At 42.7% G+C, this 17,558-nt stretch overlaps 1 protein-coding gene and 1 long non-coding RNA gene across 11 annotated transcripts in view; one reads left to right on the forward strand and one right to left on the reverse strand.

Moving 5' to 3' along the window:
* The window catches only part of AFDN (afadin, adherens junction formation factor), a 133,797-nt gene extending 123,338 nt beyond the window's left edge, over window positions 1–10,459 (reverse strand). For all 10 annotated transcript variants that reach the window (XM_059940834.1, XM_059940837.1, XM_059940836.1 and 7 more), the window contains exon 1: window positions 10,307–10,459. In XM_059940834.1, the coding sequence (XP_059796817.1) occupies window positions 10,307–10,411 (105 nt within the window). In that variant the 5' untranslated portion in view covers window positions 10,412–10,459. The remainder of the gene's footprint in view (window positions 1–10,306) is intronic.
* Window positions 10,460–10,780: 321 nt separating this feature from the next.
* LOC132375776 (uncharacterized) lies at window positions 10,781–12,591 on the forward strand. The gene is made up of 2 exons (XR_009506101.1): window positions 10,781–10,888; window positions 11,856–12,591. It is a non-coding gene; the product is annotated as an uncharacterized LOC132375776 (long non-coding RNA).
* The last annotated feature ends 4,967 nt before the right edge of the window (window positions 12,592–17,558 follow it).

Below are 17,558 nucleotides of genomic sequence, written 5' to 3' on the forward strand. Positions count from 1 at the left end.
GGACGAAGTAAACCGGTGTGGGCAGACGGCAGGACTCCAATCACCGCCCTGCTGCCGTTAGAGGGTCTGAACTCAGCAGTGCCCAGAACCTCAGGGAGGTAGGGCCTACCTTTCCTTCCCTCGGGCACAGGAAAGCTATCAGTGAAGCTACCAAATTCTTGGTTACTGTGCAAGATACAAGGTATCCAACAGTCTGCATACAGTTAGAAAATAAAATATGGCTGCACCACGTTGACTACAGAACACAGAATCACCTGTCTCAAAGATAAAAGATATAATAGGGCTTTAAAAAGTCAAGATGAAAATCCACACACTCATGTACATATAAGATATGCATACGTATGCACATAAGGCTTCACTGTATCATGCCTGTGGTTCTTCCTTAAAAGTAAGCTCTAAATTGTTCTGTTTCTAAATTGCAGTGATCTTAACTCTCCAAATTCTCATCGTGGTTACGGGAAGGCTCTAGAGCCAGACTACCTGGGTTCCGATCACTGCTCCCAGCTTACCAGTTCTATACCCTTGAGCAAGTCATTTGATCTTCCTGTGCCTTGGTTTCTTCACCCAAAATGAGACTAGCAAAAGTACCCACCTCATAGGATTGCTATAAAAACTAAAAGAGATAATACATGCAAAGCATTTACACTAATGTCATGTGTATAGACACTATACATTCACGAAATGTTAAGTATTATAACTGTTATCAGAATAACCTACGAAGCTTTTAAAAACTGGATTCCTGACAGACCTGGCTGATTAGATAATCTAAATAACATGATTAATAACATAACATGATTCAGTACTGGTTAAAATGCAAATAATTAATAACCAAATGCAACTAAATATACATGTATACTTCAAGCGCTTCCAAATATTCTAAAATAAGCACATAATTTCCATGATAGAAAAAAAGCAAATGCATTAACTCCTTGATGTCTAACAACATTTTCAAGAATATACTTCAAAAGTAAACCATAAAAGAACATCATAAACGTTTTTTAGTGCTTTTCCAGATTTACTGGTCTTAATTTTACCGTCCTCGATATTCCCAAAATAACAATTTCATGAAGGTAATAAAAAATTATTTTTAAAAACTGAAATCAACAAGTTTGGCACAAAAACACCTTAACTGTACTATGAACTCAACAAGGTCACCTTTGCCAAACTAGAATTAAACACGCATTTCAAAATATCCGAGGTCCTAAGTATGAAAACACTGTCTGTCTATGGCGCTCTGGCCAGGCTCCTCCTCTGAATAAGCAGAGCGCAGCTCATCTACAAAGGAATCAGTCACAAAGTCACTTATTCAGCAATTCAGATTTCTTATCTGTATTTTATTACTCTGGTAAATTAAAACAAGATGTCTATTAATAAACATGTCTCACTAAGTGGTTAAAAACAGTGCACCATCAAAATAATTTAGTAATACTATCAGTAGAAAGGAAATGGTCGCCAAAGCTTCAAAATGAACTTACACCTAGCCATGAATGAAGAACACAATATATATGCTGCAAAAGAAGTTGCCACTGAGTAGCTAAATTAATCTTAAGTGTTGCTAATCTTTAACATAAATTCAATATTCTAATATTTTGTTTTTACCATATGCATTTTTAAAAGTAGTATGTTCACCTATTATTTATAAGCATTAAAATTTCGTATCATGCACGGCGAGTTTTAAAATATAAATACCACCTGTACTGTCTCTCTCTCAGGAGATATATTAAAGCTAAGGGAAAATACTAACTGTTTTTTGGTTAAAAACAGTAGGAAAAAAACATCTTTATGGGATTCCCTGGTGCCGCAGTGGTTGAGAATCCACCTGCCAATGCAGGGGACATGGGTTCAAGCCCTGGTCCGGGAAGATCCCACATGCCGCGGAGCAACTAAGCCCGTGTGCCACAACTACTGAGCCTGCACTCTAGAGCCTGCGAGCCACAACTACTGAGCCCGCGAGCCACAACTACTGAAGCCCGTACGCCTAGAGCCCGTGCTCTGCAACAAGAGAAGCCACTGCAATGAGAAGCCCACGCACTGCAACGAAGAGTAGCCCCCGCTCGCCGCAACTAGAGAAAGCCCACGCACAGCAACGAAGACCCGACGCAGCCAAATATAAATAAATAAAATTTAAAAACAACAACAACAAAAATCCTTACACAGTCAGTGGTTGGCATAATGCAGAGCTGATGTTTGGGAAGGAGAGACTGAAAAGGACAAGCGACTGAAGACATGAGCCCACATCAACAACACACCCACCAACCACGCTACTTGGAAGATTAGACGCCACTGTTGCGGCCCAGGAGGGAGTGGCCCAGGTCATAGCCTGAGTGAATCAGAGTAATAAAACTTCACAGTCACTGCTTTAGCTAGGTTATGGCCAGTACCCTTCAACAGCAAAAATGTAAATGCTTGCATCCTATTACTGATGACTAAAAATTAAAATAGGTATTTATAAACAAAAATTAAGCAAATATATATGTAAAATAAATTAATATTATGTTAAAATCTACCTTTCTATCATAATAAGTCTTACATTCACACTTTAAATGTTACATATGTTAATTTTATAGCCCTAGTTGGAAAATACCATGAATACAGACTTTAATATCCACCTGAGAATGTATTTTAAAAATCAGCCCAAACCAAAACTCTTAAAACCAATCACTAAGTATTCTAGGGTAGCAGCTCACAAACTGTAATCCAGGAATCCCTGGGGTCCCCCCTCAGACCCTCTCAGGTCAACTGTGAGGTCAAAACTCTTTTCCTACGAATACTTAGGCAGTATCAGCCTCTCTCACCACGTTGGCATTTATACTGACGGTAAAAAGTAATGGCAGGTAAAGCTGATAGCACGTTACCGCAAATCGAGGCAGCAGCAGCAAACTGTCCTAATGGTCCATGTATTTTTCACTGCTCTGCATTCACACCTAAAATAAAGGCCAGTTTCACTTGGACTCTTGAGTATATTTGTTCAATATCCTATTTGCCAAAATACGAAGTGCACATAAAGAACTTCTACTTATCAGAGTCCGATGGCGCTCTCAAGAAAAAGCACGTGTGCGACTGCGTAAACGTTGTGAACTAAGCCGCTTTTTTCACGGAACACCATTTCCACCTGGAAGGGCTGCTGACAAACTACAGTTATTCGGGTGTGGATGTTGGGCCTTTTCTCAGAAACAAACGAAGCGAGAGCCCGTTCCTTCAAGTGCTGCCGTGGCAGGGCTGCCGGCAATAAAATCTGAGCTTTGACATAAAACTAGGCGTTTTGAAAATGTGTCTCCACCACTGAGCTTGAGAGCTTCCCAATACTTAAGAGTTTTCTAGTCAGTGATGATATTAACAATGTGATAGTTTTACATTGTTTAAAGAAATTTATCAACATGTGGAAAATCCACACAGCTCAGTGAACCAATATTTTCCAAATGGTCAGTGCATGATGGCACAAAACCACGCATGGGTACAAGATCCATTCAAAGTGCAAAACAGACAAATGGATCTTAATGTAACAGAATATGAAAAACATTTAAAACAATCTTCCAAAGGAGAATTGTGTACCAGAAATGAAAATAAAATACTTAGGTTCAAACTAGAAATCTTCATATAACTGATTCTTACTTTTATTACCAATGTCTCTTAAAAATAATCACCCCAATAATCCCCCCCAAATACTTGCCAACAAAAAAATTCATTAAAATGAAAAATCTAATGTAACATAACCTAAGAACTCATTAAGGAGCTCATGTAAAATCATGGTATGTTGTAAACTTCTGTAAAACCACGGTAGATTTTACAAGCATTTCTCTACAAGTCTGGAGCACTCAGAAATTTATTCAGATAATAATATCAATACCTACCTAAAAATAATGTATTTGAAAGACACCTTCCCAGGGTATACATTTTATACCAAGTATGTATACAGGAAGAGTCATGCATTTTAAGAATACAGTGGTTTTTAAACATTTGATCGTATCCAACGGTGACTGTATTGCTGCTCGCATTTCATTTTCTCTACTCAACATATGGAACTAGACCAGATTCAGAGCAAAAGGGGGGAAAACTGGCAACCTCCAGCCTCAGTACCAAAAGCTGATAACAGCAGCACAAAAAGAAATTATAAGATAGAAATTTTGTTAGTTCTCCTGCAAAAATCAGGAAATATAAAGTATAATAAGCAAGTCACCGTGGAAAGTACCACTATTAGCAAACAAGGGTAAAGAGAAGGTACATTCTTTAAAGGAACAAATGGTTTAAATTTGCCAATACCAAAGTCTGATTTTTCTTTAACAGAACATGTGTGAAATCAAGCAACAGAGAACTGTAAGCTATGATTCGGAATAAGACACACCAGCTAGACTGCTCTTAACCAATAAAATACCCAAACGATAGTAACAAATGAGCATTTTTTTCTTGGGTCCTGTTTTTGAGGGTCAAACTCTCTTCTACTCTGAATAACAGTGAAACTCTCAGGGGGAGTTTTAGGAAGCTGGGCGAGACTTCTCCTTCGGAAGCACCTGTCCCACTGTTTGTACTGCCCGACGGTAGCAGAGTCAGACTCCACAGTGACATGTCCTCTCTTCCAGTTTGCTCCGTCCAACCGAAATGGAAAATGGCTTTCTTTAAAAACACAAAGAAGTGAATGATCCTGTCCAGCGTGCCGAGATCAAATGGGCACAAACAGCACTAGTAAAGTCAGGGAAGTCCAAAACCTCAGGAATGGAAAACACAAACAATTTAAGCAAGTTCATCTTGTTCACGCTGAGAGTGAACCCCCCCCCACGCCTGTCATCCCGGTGTGATCAGTCTTCACAACCGTGCTCCATAAGGTCAACCCAACCGTAACGCAGTGACCGCCCTGAGAAAGCCAAGCGTGCTGTGTGTATCCAACCTAGAAACACGACAACGCAAACGACAGCGACAAAAGTTCACACCTTATTTTCTGTAAGCGACACAACTTACTTTTTCCTTAACATTAAACTTCTTTTGAGTGAAAACAGAGAAATTTTGGCTATTTTCCAGTCACAGTAAACTATTCAATCTCGGTTCCTGTAAATAATCTCATTCATGACACAATTGTAAAACTGCAAGTATAAAATTCAAATTATCCTTATCTTTTGGGATCAACTGATACTGGGAAAATACTTCCCTGGCTTCCACGTGAACTACTGCTACTTGTCTATGTACTTACGTTAACTTTATGAAGGACACTCACTTCCTGAATTAAATGTATTATGGCTCTGGTCAATCACCTATGCCAAAATGATAAGTGAGCTTTTATATTTTTATTGTTGTAGAACAAAATCTCAACCAGATGACCTGAGACAGACCAGCCAATACGCCCCCCACCAGCCCTCAGCCTGCTTTATTTAGACCCCGTCCATGACCCCAAATATAAGGAAAAGCTCCAGCTCGTGCACAGCTCCCACATAAAGACGGTCCACCCTGACGACACGCCCACACCTACCGTCCCCTCGTACCTGTGGGACGCTGACCGGAAGCCACCACTGGACTCGCAGGGCCTGCCAGCCTGTCAGCGCCGGCCGACGACTGGGGCTCGCCCAGAGCTGGTCAGTGGGTCTGTGGGGTGTGGCTCACTGCTTAGCACCTAACTTACAAATGTAAGTACAGGTCCAACAAAATTTATCTCCGTCCTAGGCATCGTCAAGGTGAAGGAGCGTATCCGAAATACAATCAGCCAGAAAACTAATAGCAACAGCAACATTCTGAACAAAAATCAACAGACTCTACCTAACCTGAAAATAATTTTCAATTAAGAGGTCAGTTTACTGTTCCATAAATATTACTCATATATACATTTTTATGTATAATAAAGGAAAGCAAGCTAATATCAAAATAACTGCTGTATTATTTATTAGCATTTTCTGATATTACACCCAGTTCAAGTCTGGTAAAACTGTTTATAAACAAATTAATCTACGCCACCAGAATAATAACCAACCACTAATAATAATGCTTTATACACTACAACTGCTCAATTAAATCCTTAATGACATAACCCTAAACCTTGTTCTCTTAAACACCCCACCAACTTGGTAACATATCCGGATCTTCTGCAAATCAAATTTTTTCATGAATATGAAAGAACCACTTTTGCTATTCTACTATTAACCACAATCAAAAATTGATAGTTCTAGAAAAGCCTACACTTACAACACTTACATTCCATTAAGTCTATAAATTGCATAAAGTAAAATTATTTTTCATTGGCAGGAGCACAGCAAAGTGAAGCTAGTCAAGATGCCGCTTCAGTTACAAGGTAAGGAAGCCATGTGAGACAGAGCCTTGACCTCATACCCACAAGCACACACCCACAAACATAAACTGTAACCAATTATTACAGGAAAAAAAAGTAAAGATTTTTTAAAAGGAGCAGAGATGCCTATAAATACTAAAAACACATCACTGGCAACTGCCTATCTCATTATACATTAGTCACCAGAAATACGGACCTTCTAAAGTACCAACGTTTAATAATACAACTGTTGTTTTCAAAATAGTTTCAAATATAGTTAAGTTGTATGATTAAAGCATAGTCACAACCTAAGCATTAGTCTGAAATATAGATTTAGCTCTAAGTTATGCAATTACTGCTACTTCATCTGAAGACTGCCTACTCCACCTCTGCTGACAAACTGGAAGTTATTTTTTACACACACCTCTGGGTAATATGAATCACCACATTACTTCTCAAGATTAATCAGAATACTAAAATATAACATATTTACCTTTAATAAAGAATATATGGGTATCCACACAAATTCTAGGTTACTTTTTTCCCATCAATGCAAAAAGAAGGCAATGAATTCAATAAGTAATAAAACAAATGACTTTAAGAAATGTCTCATGAAGTGAAGTGGTCAACTACCTAGCATGGTTTTTGCATTGAGGTGTAAACTTTATGCAAAAGAATAAGACTTGAAAAGATAAATCTTTAAGATCCTAAAAGACAATTTCGCTAAGTTTAAAAAAAGCATGTATCTTGCTTTGTCAAGAATAAAGGTACACACGAAGGAAGCCATATTCAGTATTCTTTCCACAAAATATTTACTGAGCACCTACCATGTGACAGCCATAAAACTGTTTAAAACAATAAAACTCTAAGCTCCTGCCTTCATGCAATCAGAGAGGGATTCAGACAAACCAACGGCTATAATAACAAAATTGGGATAAGTTAAACAACAGAACACCAAAAAACAACACGGAGACCTTTGGGTAACTAGAGAAGCCCTCTTCTGAGGATGTAATGAGATTAGGAACAAGAACTCTGCCATAATAAATAATCAGAAATCCCTAAAGGAAATAAAGACTTAACATCAAAAATAAGAAGAGGACAGACAGGACTATAAAGCTCTCAGAAGCATTTATTATGAGCTATAGTTTCCCATAGTAATCAAGATATTAATTCAGCTTAACATCAATCTCCTGGTGAGAAAACATCAACTTTAAGTTTAGATCATCAACTCTCATTTTAAATTCCAAAAGGATCTGGGATCCAGAGTGAGGAAGGGGTTGAAAAATACACAATGATAAAATATAACTTGCTTTTTCTTTGGAAGCCCTCTTACACACAAAGGTGAATATGAAGCAAACTTAACCAAGTTGATTTTAAAACATATTCTAATGTTCTTTAAAAGTGAATGTAACCCGAAAAGCCAAGTTTATCATCTTCCTAAACATAGACACCCCAGATCAGTGGTTATCCAAGGCTGCCTGAAACCAGTCACAGATGATCTATAGTTATATAATTTGATAACAGATATTGATCACTGTAACCCCCAAAAAAGCAATCAAAAGAAAACAAACCACAACTAAGCTCTCATATATGTACATAAAAAAGATTATCCAAATATATAAATATAAGGCTTAAATCATATTCCTACAAATCAAATTCTGCAGTAAATTTGCTCAACATTTACTGACCCTAATAAAGGCCAATATAATGCTTACATTCTCATAGAAAACTAAGAACAATGACTTGTGATAGACAAATTGAGTAAAAATTCATTATTTCTCAGATGGCAAAAAACTGCAGACAACAAATTTTAGATAAAGTAAATCGAAACTGTTGGCCTTAAAATAGTGATTTAGAGAATTATTAACCTTAGTTTTTACCTACATCATAATGAAAAATACATGCTAAATGTGAAGCTTAAACTTCCAAGACCACAATAAACTTAATAGTATGCAAAGGTTCTCCGGAAAACAAAAAGTAAAGTGTGAACTAGGTATTAGATAACATAAGAGCTAAGAAAATAACATACAGGTATTTTAAAAAACCAACTTATTTCATTATGAAGAGCTTTCTAACATAATCCCGGAGAATCATTTCTAAAAATTGAAATGTTCAGATATAAGTGGGGAGGAGAAACTACTAAATGAAATATATAATCATTTCCCAGAAATGTCCTTTAACTTTTGCTCAACACGTGTGCACAGCAACTTTTCACCCACAGAATAACTAGGAAAAGAGTAGCTCTCCAAATGAGAGGCCAGTTTTACTTTGATAACTACTCGTATATCTAAAAAAATAGAGAAAAAGTTTCAATCGAGTGCTTAAAAATAGAATTAATAAAATCAATTAACTCTAATCTGTTTTTAATTCAGGATTTTTAAAAATGCCAATGCAATTTAAAATCCCAAAGAGTAAACTGAATTACCTACTACTAAACTGAAAAAATATTCCTTTTCACGACCAGACTTGGGAAATCTCAGAAAAAAAAAAAATTACAAATAGGTCCATTCAAACAGAAAAAAACAACTATCTACCACAATAATATTTTACATCCGAATTTTTAAAGCCAGAGATAAGAAAAATGAACTCATTATTCTGAAAGACAACATAATCCTGAAGGCCAAATTACTGCAGTCACCTTTCAAAAGACGTGCTAATAAGCCTATGAATGAACACCTACCTACATATTATCAATTTGCTTACTAGCACCTAACGCATAAAATCATTAGAGAAGGTGAGCTGTGAATCAGGAGTAAGTCAGTATCGGTGTGCAAATTGGCAACCTGAACCTAATAATTCATATTAGTATTCAACTAAGGAGTAAGATAAATGGCTCTGCCCAGGAAGACAGAAGAAATGGATCTTTCCCACCACAGGCAAAATCAAGACGCTGAAAAGGTGAAGGTCAAGTTTACTCAGAAATATAAACTGGGGTTTAATGATAGGGATTAAATTTCATGAGAATGCTCAAATTTGCCAAACAGGATTGCTGCCCAAAAGCTGGCATTTTAGTAAATAATACTAACTTTGAACTACCAACTACAACAAATCAGAAACAGATGCTATTAAAATAATTTCCTAAGAGGACGTAAATCCTCTGTAAGGTGTATTTCGTGTCGCTAAAGTCTGTGCAACTACAGCCTGAGAAGCAAGCACAGCTCTGAGCGCTCGTTGGGATGAATCGGTTTTCAGGGTCCCTCCCTGGCCCTCACCTCCACTCCCATCCCCCACCTCTCCCAGACCGGCGGATGGGGACGAAACCTATTTTTTTTTTTTTTTTTTTTTTTTTTTTTAGCTGTTGGGAACTCTTTCAGCAGCTTTGCTATAAACAACTACCATTGTCCCAGGCCGAGAGCAAGAAGATTTCCTCCTTTTCCAGGAGCACGCCCAGGACCGGCCACCACCGCCTCCCCCCGCCCAGCCCCTCCCCCAGCCCCCCTCCCCCTCCCTCGATCTTCCCCCCCCCCACCGTCCGGGCCCCTCCCCCAGCCCAGGTCCTCTGCCCCACCCCCTCCCTCGATCTTCCCCCCCTCCCGCGGTCCGGGCCCCCTCCCCCAGCCCAGGTCCCCTCCCCCTCCCCAGCCTGGGTCACCGCGGACGCGCGCACGGCCGGCGCGGGGAGGGGCGCCCTCCCGTCCACCTGAGCGCAGGCAGCGAATGGGAGGAAACCTTCTTTCCACGGGAGTTCAATTCCGGGCCGCGTTATCAGCAGAGCCGCACAATTGGAACAACTTTCCCGATATTTACTTTACGCTCCCGGCCGCCAACCCCCAAGTTCCAAAACCACCACGGCCGCCGCGGTCACATGCTCGCGCGTCCCGGTGACAAAGGTCCGCGGGCCCAGGCCGAGCGCCGCGACCCCGGCTGCGGGCGGGGAGACCCGCGAACGACGTCCCCGCCACGCCCGCCTCCCCCGCCCCCCGCCGGGGCACAGGTGACCGCGCTCCGCCCGCGCCCGGCGCGGCCACCCCGGGTCCGGGGGCGCGGCCGGCGCGGGAGGGGGTCCCGGGGGGCGGAAGGGCGTCGCCGGGGAGGGGGGGACCCCGGGCGGCCGCGTACCTCGGTGGGCTGGCTGATCTCGAACAGGTCCAGCCGGTTGGCGTTCCAGTGCTGGATGATGTCGGCCAGCTTCCGCCGCTCCTCGTCGCGGCCGCCCGCCGACATCCTCCGGCCGCGCTCGCCCGCCCGCCCGGGCCGCCGCAGGGTCGGGGCCGGGTCGGGGTCGGGCGGGGGGCCACGCGCCTAGGTCTGCGGGCCCGGCTCGGGGCTCGGCCGCCTCGGCCCCGCCGGCCGGCGCCCCGCGCTCCCGGTTCCCGGCTCCGCGCGCCCGGCTCCGCGGCCGCGTCCGGCCGCCTCAGCTCTCGAGCTCTCGGGCTCCACGGGCTCCTCAGCCGCCTCCGCCGGCCCCGCTCCCCGCCGCAGCCGCCTGCCCGCCCCGCGTCAGCCCGCCGGCCGGTGTGCGCCCCGAGCGCCCGCCCGCACGCGCCGCCGCCCCGCCCGTCGTGCGCGCCCCCGCGCCCGCGCGCCCGCGCCCGCACCTCCGGCCTCCGCTAGGTGATGCTGCGCCCGCCTGCGCGCCGCGCCGCCCGCCGGGCGGGGCTGGGTTCCGACGCTCGGTACCGGGTCCGACTCGTGAGCCAGGTTCGGACCGTATCGGGTTCGAGCGGGCGGTACCGGGTCAGGCGGGCGGGCGGCCGGGTTCGGACGGTACCGGGTTCGGACGAGCGGTACCAGGTCCGACCGGTGGGCGTGGTTCGGATGGGCGGTGCCGGTCCGACTGGTGGGCCAGGTTCGGACGGTGGGTTCAGACGGGCGGGCTGGGTTCGTATGGTACCGTGTGGGGACGGGCGGTATCGGATCCAGCTAGTGGGCGGAGTTCGGACGGGCGCTGCCGGGTCAGACGAGCGGGCCCGGTTCGGCTGGGTGCGCTGGGCCGTGGAGGCCGCAGGGCTGGGACTCGCAGAGCCCCTCTGGGCGCTGATCGCACGGGGCCCCGCAGCGCCCCGTTCCCGTGCGGGCTCCAGGGTGACTCCCGTCTGCTGGGCCTTCCTCCCGAGGGGGGGCGCGTCTGTCGTGGCGCTGCGGGTCCCCCCGCCCCGGGGCTGGACCCCCACGTCGGTGTTGGTCCCACGGTGTCCGGTCGGAGCGGCCGCCTGGCTGCGTGTGGTTCAGAAAACACGTCTTCTCGCAGCACCAGGTTGCAGCCGTAGGTGACGGGGTCCCTCGAGGTGCCCCCGGGCGCGGGGAGATGCTGCCTTTCCACGGCGCTAGAGCCTCCGAGTGTCCCGGTGCCTCTGCAGACCTAACATTCATTTCAGCAGCAAGTTTCGTGCATTTTAGGAGTATTTATTTCATTAGGTGTTTTCTCTTTAATTGCCTCTCCCCCCCCCCCCGCCCCCCGCCAAAAAAAAAAAAAAAAATTTGGCTGCAGAACACCTGCCAGCAGACATTTCCCCCGTGCAGTGCTGGGCCAGGTGAAGTCAGTCTCCTGCGTTATCTGTGATGTGTTACAACAAAAACCTTCATCTCTGAAATACCACAGCTAAGTGATGAGAACAGTGAGCTGCATTTGACAAAGCCTCTTTATTTTTGTCATTGTCTTTTCCAGTGTGAGATGATTTTTCCCTCCACCAATTGGATTTCTTCTCTTCTGGGAAAGACGAGAATTCTACCATCCCTGCTGGGTTCTGTCTTCAGCTCTGTTTTCTGCGGCACTAGTACAGTTCAGCTTCATAAGGAGGCTTTTCAGCAGAGAAGCCTGCGGGGTTGAACCAGTGCCATGGGGGAATGAATTCTTCAATAGATCTCTAGCCTCCTTTCTCAAAATTAAAATGTGGTGACTTGCAGAAAAGCATATGTATATAAACGACACATCCATGTTCTGACATTCTGTTCCTTTATGCTTTTTAGTTCCTGTGCTTCTTTATAGACTCAAGTTGTTTTTTGTTTTGGGATTTTGTTTGTTTGTTGTGGTGAACACCACGGTGTCCGTACAGCTCAGAACTGTCCAGCTAAGTTCCACACATGCCATGTGGGTCATCAGCTATAGTGTCAGCTGAATTCTAACAGTAAGAACTTTATTCCTGACTATGCTATTAGCAAGAATGACTTGGCTCTTAGAGCAAAAAATTAGTCTGCAAAGCTGGCAGTTAGTTTGCTGGTGTCTGAAGTAAGTTCATGTAGAAAATTCAGTATTGCTAGAAAATAAATATGGGCCCCGTGCAGTGTTGTTTTTGTAATAAACGTGTAGCATACATGAAATGCCTACAGTTTGATGCAGGACACGTAGAAGGCTCTAAATAAATGTTAGTGTTTTTCTGACTCATTAAAAATCCCCATTGGTATTATGTGTGAGTGGCGTATGAGTATACAATTCATAGTAGGTCCCCACCAACATTAGTTTCTTGACCAAGGTTTAAAAGCAAGGTGAGACCCATAGAATACATATGATTATTAAATCATGAAGACTCTTAGAGCTGCTATATTTAGGCCATGAAAACCTTCAAACTAACAAATTCTTCTACTAATTGTAAGCAATATACTGAGCCATATGTTAATTTTGTAAGTACACATGCTATCCATCTTCTATTCTCATGGCACTGCTGAGTTCTGATACATTTCAGAAATCATATTTAAGTGCTATTCAAGAGATGCTGTATAAAAATTAAGTCACATGGGATTTTTTTATTAAACCTGCTGTGTGCACAGAGGAACTAAGGTGTGGGGTGAGAGACCAACCGAAGGTAAACAAAGCTTCATTGGGTGAGGTTTAAATCAGATTTTTTAATCTGAGTACCCATTTTAAAAATTTATTTTGCAGTGTATATATTTACCTTTTGGTTTTCTTTTTTTAAGTATTATTTTATTTTTAGCTACACTATTAAGAGCTCCTATTTAAATCAGCACTGATCTACAAATAGTTCTAAATATCTCTAAAACTTAAATCTACTTAAAACCTTGCAGTGTCATGTAATGGGGATAAATATATAAGAACAAATAAATAATGAAAACTTTTAAGTTCTGGTTAAGCTTTGAACATTTAAAAATATTTTTTGAAACATTATGAAAACCAGCTTCTGAGACCAACCAAATGGAATAAACTTATTCCTGCTGCAGTTTTCACAGGCTCTGGAAAATAGAAAATGCCAGGGAAAAGATCAGGAGCTTAATCCATCTCAGAAGAAAAAAATGCTACAAATATATTAACAATATTTAACTATATTAGCTATATTTAGTGACCTATAGGTCATTTTCTAGCCGCCAATAGATTTCATATTTCAGTAAATTAACCAAATTTTAAAATATTTCATCCTGTAATTGTACAAAGCATCTTATAAGTTTTTATTAGCTATATCAATTCAGAGGATGGTCTTTAAACAAAAATTAAAGGGATATAATAAAGGTTCAAATCAAAGAATTTCTAGGGTAGACTACTTTCCTCAGTAGCCTAAGCAAGTGAAAGTTAATTTAGTTAGCTAATCTAGAAAGTTAAATAACCAAACTCTTCCTTTGCCTAACCCATGACTAAAAAGGTCAGTGTGGCTAATTTAGTTTAAAAAAAAAAAAAAAAGAGAGAAATTCCAGAGGATAAAGTCTCAAGAAATAAGTAGGGTATGTGCTACCTTATTGGATAAATGGAGAAATGTATCTTTAAACTCTTCTTCATTATATTCCAATGTTCCTGATATTTAGTTAAATTTTAGGTTACCTAATAGAATTCTCAGGAAACAAGATTTCAGAGAAAGAAGAGATATAAAAAAATCCCTTAAAATAGGAAATTAATCTTACTTGTTTAAAAAAATAAATATTACTAATGCAGAAAGACTTCTGTGGTTAAATGTGTTCTCTAGCATTCTATAACCTAAGATAATGCTGAAAAAAAAAGCCAAATCTAAAACAGTTAAATAAGATATTTGCACTGAATACAAAGAAAATAGCCCATGTGTGTCTGTCTGTATGTGTGTGTCCATGTGTGTTGCGTGTGTCCCTGTGTTAAATGTGTGTGTGTGTGTGTGTTAGAGGGAGAATTACAGCCCGTGAACGTTGCTCACTCCCCTTGCAATGTGTTGGAAAGCTGCTTCATGAACCTTGTTTTCGTCCGCAGTCCCTGGGGTCTGGACCCATCTCTTGATTTTTGACTCTGTCTCCGCTCTCGGTGCTGAGTGTCGCACAGAGCTTTGCGTGCAGCGGGTGTCACACACATCACCCCAGCTGGGTGAGCATGACGTGCCAAGGGGCCACTAGCACACGGCGTCCACAGTTGCTGGCAGCTCCCGGTGGGCCGCTGCTCAAGTGAGGGGTCTCCACAAGGGCAGTTTCCTCAGTGTGGAGGCCTTGGGAGTTTTCCATCAGCCTTTCTCTTTTCTCTTGACAATAGTCCCAAAAACTGGGGCTAGACGAGGAAAGTGCCTCCCTCATTCCTGAAATTGAGGTCTCGAGCTCCTGAGCAGCCTTTATAGGACTCTATCAACTGGCTGTCACTGATGAAACAAAAGGAAAAAAATGTGGGCATCATTATGGAAACCAGGTTCTAAGATGAACTAAATGTAATAAACCTGACTCCCGGCCCAATTTTCACAGACTCCGGAAAATAGAAAGTATCAGGAAAAAGATCAGGAACTTAATAGACCTAAGAAGACAAATGGTACAAATATATCAACTATTATTCTCTGTGTCTCATGCCCTTTCTTGCTAGAAAACGGGTATTTATATATATATACAATACTTGTAATACATTATATTATTTATATAAATATAAGCATATAAATTTTATATAATTGTGTGATACATCATATATGCTGAGGTATAGCATATACATAATTTTTTCCTGGAAACATTTTTAAATGCAAACTCCCATTAAATTGTACTTAAACAAATAAAAACATACCAAATGAAGGGAACATGTACTATTAAATGCTTTACCAGCAGTAAAAATAAGAGAAACCAGAGAAGACAGTGTTGACAAGTGTCTTGTCCGTGGGAAACCCAGGAGTGGGACATCCCCAGACTTCCCCCAAGCCGAATCTCTTCTTCATCCACCAGCATCTCCGGAAATCCGAAATACCACATTTCAGGTGTTTGCTTTTGGAAATGCAGTGCAACTTACGCGTTTTTGAAAGTGCTGCTGACGTTTGCAACAATTCCATGCGAAGTGAAAAGCTTGGGTAAGGCTCCTGCCATGGTGGTGTTGTAAGTCTGTGCTCTGAGGCTCCCGTGCCACACACATATACCTGCTCTAAATATACACGAGTGATAGACGAAAAAGAAGGAGAAAATGTAAGTTTAGAGGGCTCTTGAAACAACGTGACCATCTCTGAGGATCGGTGTCCAGACACAAGTGCACAGTGGTGAGAGGGGCCGGAGGGGTCATCCTGACAAACCCAGGGGCCCAAAGCAGGTGGACGCTGCCAGAAGCTGGGCTCCTGTCGGGTCGTGGGCACCAAAGTGCTCACGGGGAGGAGAGAAAACCTTGATACAGCCTCTGGCCTGGAGCTGAGCTGAGCCCTGCAGTGGCTACACCTGGGATGCCTCCGGTCAAGATAACACGACTCGCTCCGGGAGCAGGGCCCCCAGTGGACCAGGTCAAGGCCTTCGTTAGCCAGAGGCAGGGGTGAGCAAAGGGGCACAGCGAGAGAGACCATGGGAGAGAGTCCCCCACCTAGGTTGAGCTGACAAACCCAAAATGCCAATACCCACGTGTAAAGCGAATGCTAAAGGACCATCAAAAGCAGCAATCTAAAGATGAACTCACTCCAGACAAAATAAAAGTAATAGAACAGTCTAGAAAAAGCTTTAAATGTTTAGGGACCTTAAGGGAATATATGATGGAATAAATCCATAAAGAGGGATCAGAAATTGTGAAATAAAGAACTCACAGAAATAAAACAAGAATGTATTTTTAAAGAACCAATTAGAAATCCTAGAAATGATCCATTTAGGGGTTAACATAAAAAACACAATAGAAGGAAGAAAAGTGCTGAGAAACACCTCTGGAAAGTAGAATGGAAAGAAAGATTTTAAAAAATAAGAGTCTGTAAGAGACAAGAACAATAGTCTGGGAGAGGTCAGTCTCATCTCATCAGAATTTCAGGGGAACAGAGGGAACGGCAGAGAAGCATAATTAAAGCAATAAAAGCTGGGAATTTTCCAGAATGTGAGAAACAGGAATCTTCAGATTAAAAGTGCTTTCAAACGTGGAGCAGGATGAATGAGACTAAATCCACACCTGGACACAAAGTAGGGAAACTATGGGGTAAAAGGTCAAAGTGGAAATGTTACAAGTTACCTGGGAATGGACTGAAAAGTGGGGGGAAAAGAGTAGTATCAAAGAGTGGACCCAGAAAATAGGTCCCTGGTTTTGGGGGAGCAAACCGTATCTGAGAACACGTCTAGCCACTTGTTCACTTCTCTGTATTCTAAATGCCCTATTTCAGTCGAACCATTTCCACATTTTGGCGTGCGTGGGTGAGTGATCACCAGCAATACCACGAAGATGTAGGTGAGCGCACACAGTACAAGACACAGGCAACCTCTGTCATTAGAGCTGTGTGATCGGATCAGAATTTCCTGGGGAGTATTTTTTGCAACTTCCTTATTACAGAAGCATCTCAGTGATACATGCAGGCATAATAAGAAGCCCCTCCTCCGTCCCCACTCATCACCCAGCTCCAGCAGTTACCACAAGCCTGCTTCATGGACCCGCTGCCCTCTTCCCTCATCCCCGGATTACTTTAAAACAAAAACCAGACATTGTGTTGTTTCATTAGTGTTTCAGATGTATCTTCAGAATACTAGGACTATTAAAATATATATTCCCCTACTATTATTATACCTTGAAAACAATAAGTCATCAACTATCAACTCAGTGTTCACATTTCAGAGGACTTTTTAAACCTATGTGTTTCCTCAGCCCAATCCCAGACACAGGACCAGCATGCAGAGTGAGTCCAGGAGCCTGTATATCTGAAGTCTCCCTAAGTGATTCTGAGAGTCAGGGCTGATAATTGCTGGCTCAGATGACTGTTTAGGTCCTTTCTGACCTTGAGACTATGACTTTTCCAATGTCACACATCTGCGGTCACACCTCTCCTTTCTCCTGGGTGAGGCTGGTTCCATTATATCACTGAACTAGCATGGAAGTCAACTTTATGCATGTGATCAGAGGTGTTAGAATGAGAAAGCAGCTTTGGGGAAGGAGTCAAATTCCCCAGTGTGAGATCCATCCCTTACACGAATTGTAGGACAGTGAACGGGGTCCTTGTAGCTCTCGGAGGCTCAGTTTCCTCAAGCAAAAAAACAAACTTCTTGATGG

The sequence above is a fragment of the Balaenoptera ricei genome, chromosome 12 (genome assembly GCF_028023285.1).
Source record: "Balaenoptera ricei isolate mBalRic1 chromosome 12, mBalRic1.hap2, whole genome shotgun sequence".
Lineage (NCBI taxonomy): Eukaryota > Metazoa > Chordata > Mammalia > Artiodactyla > Balaenopteridae > Balaenoptera > Balaenoptera ricei.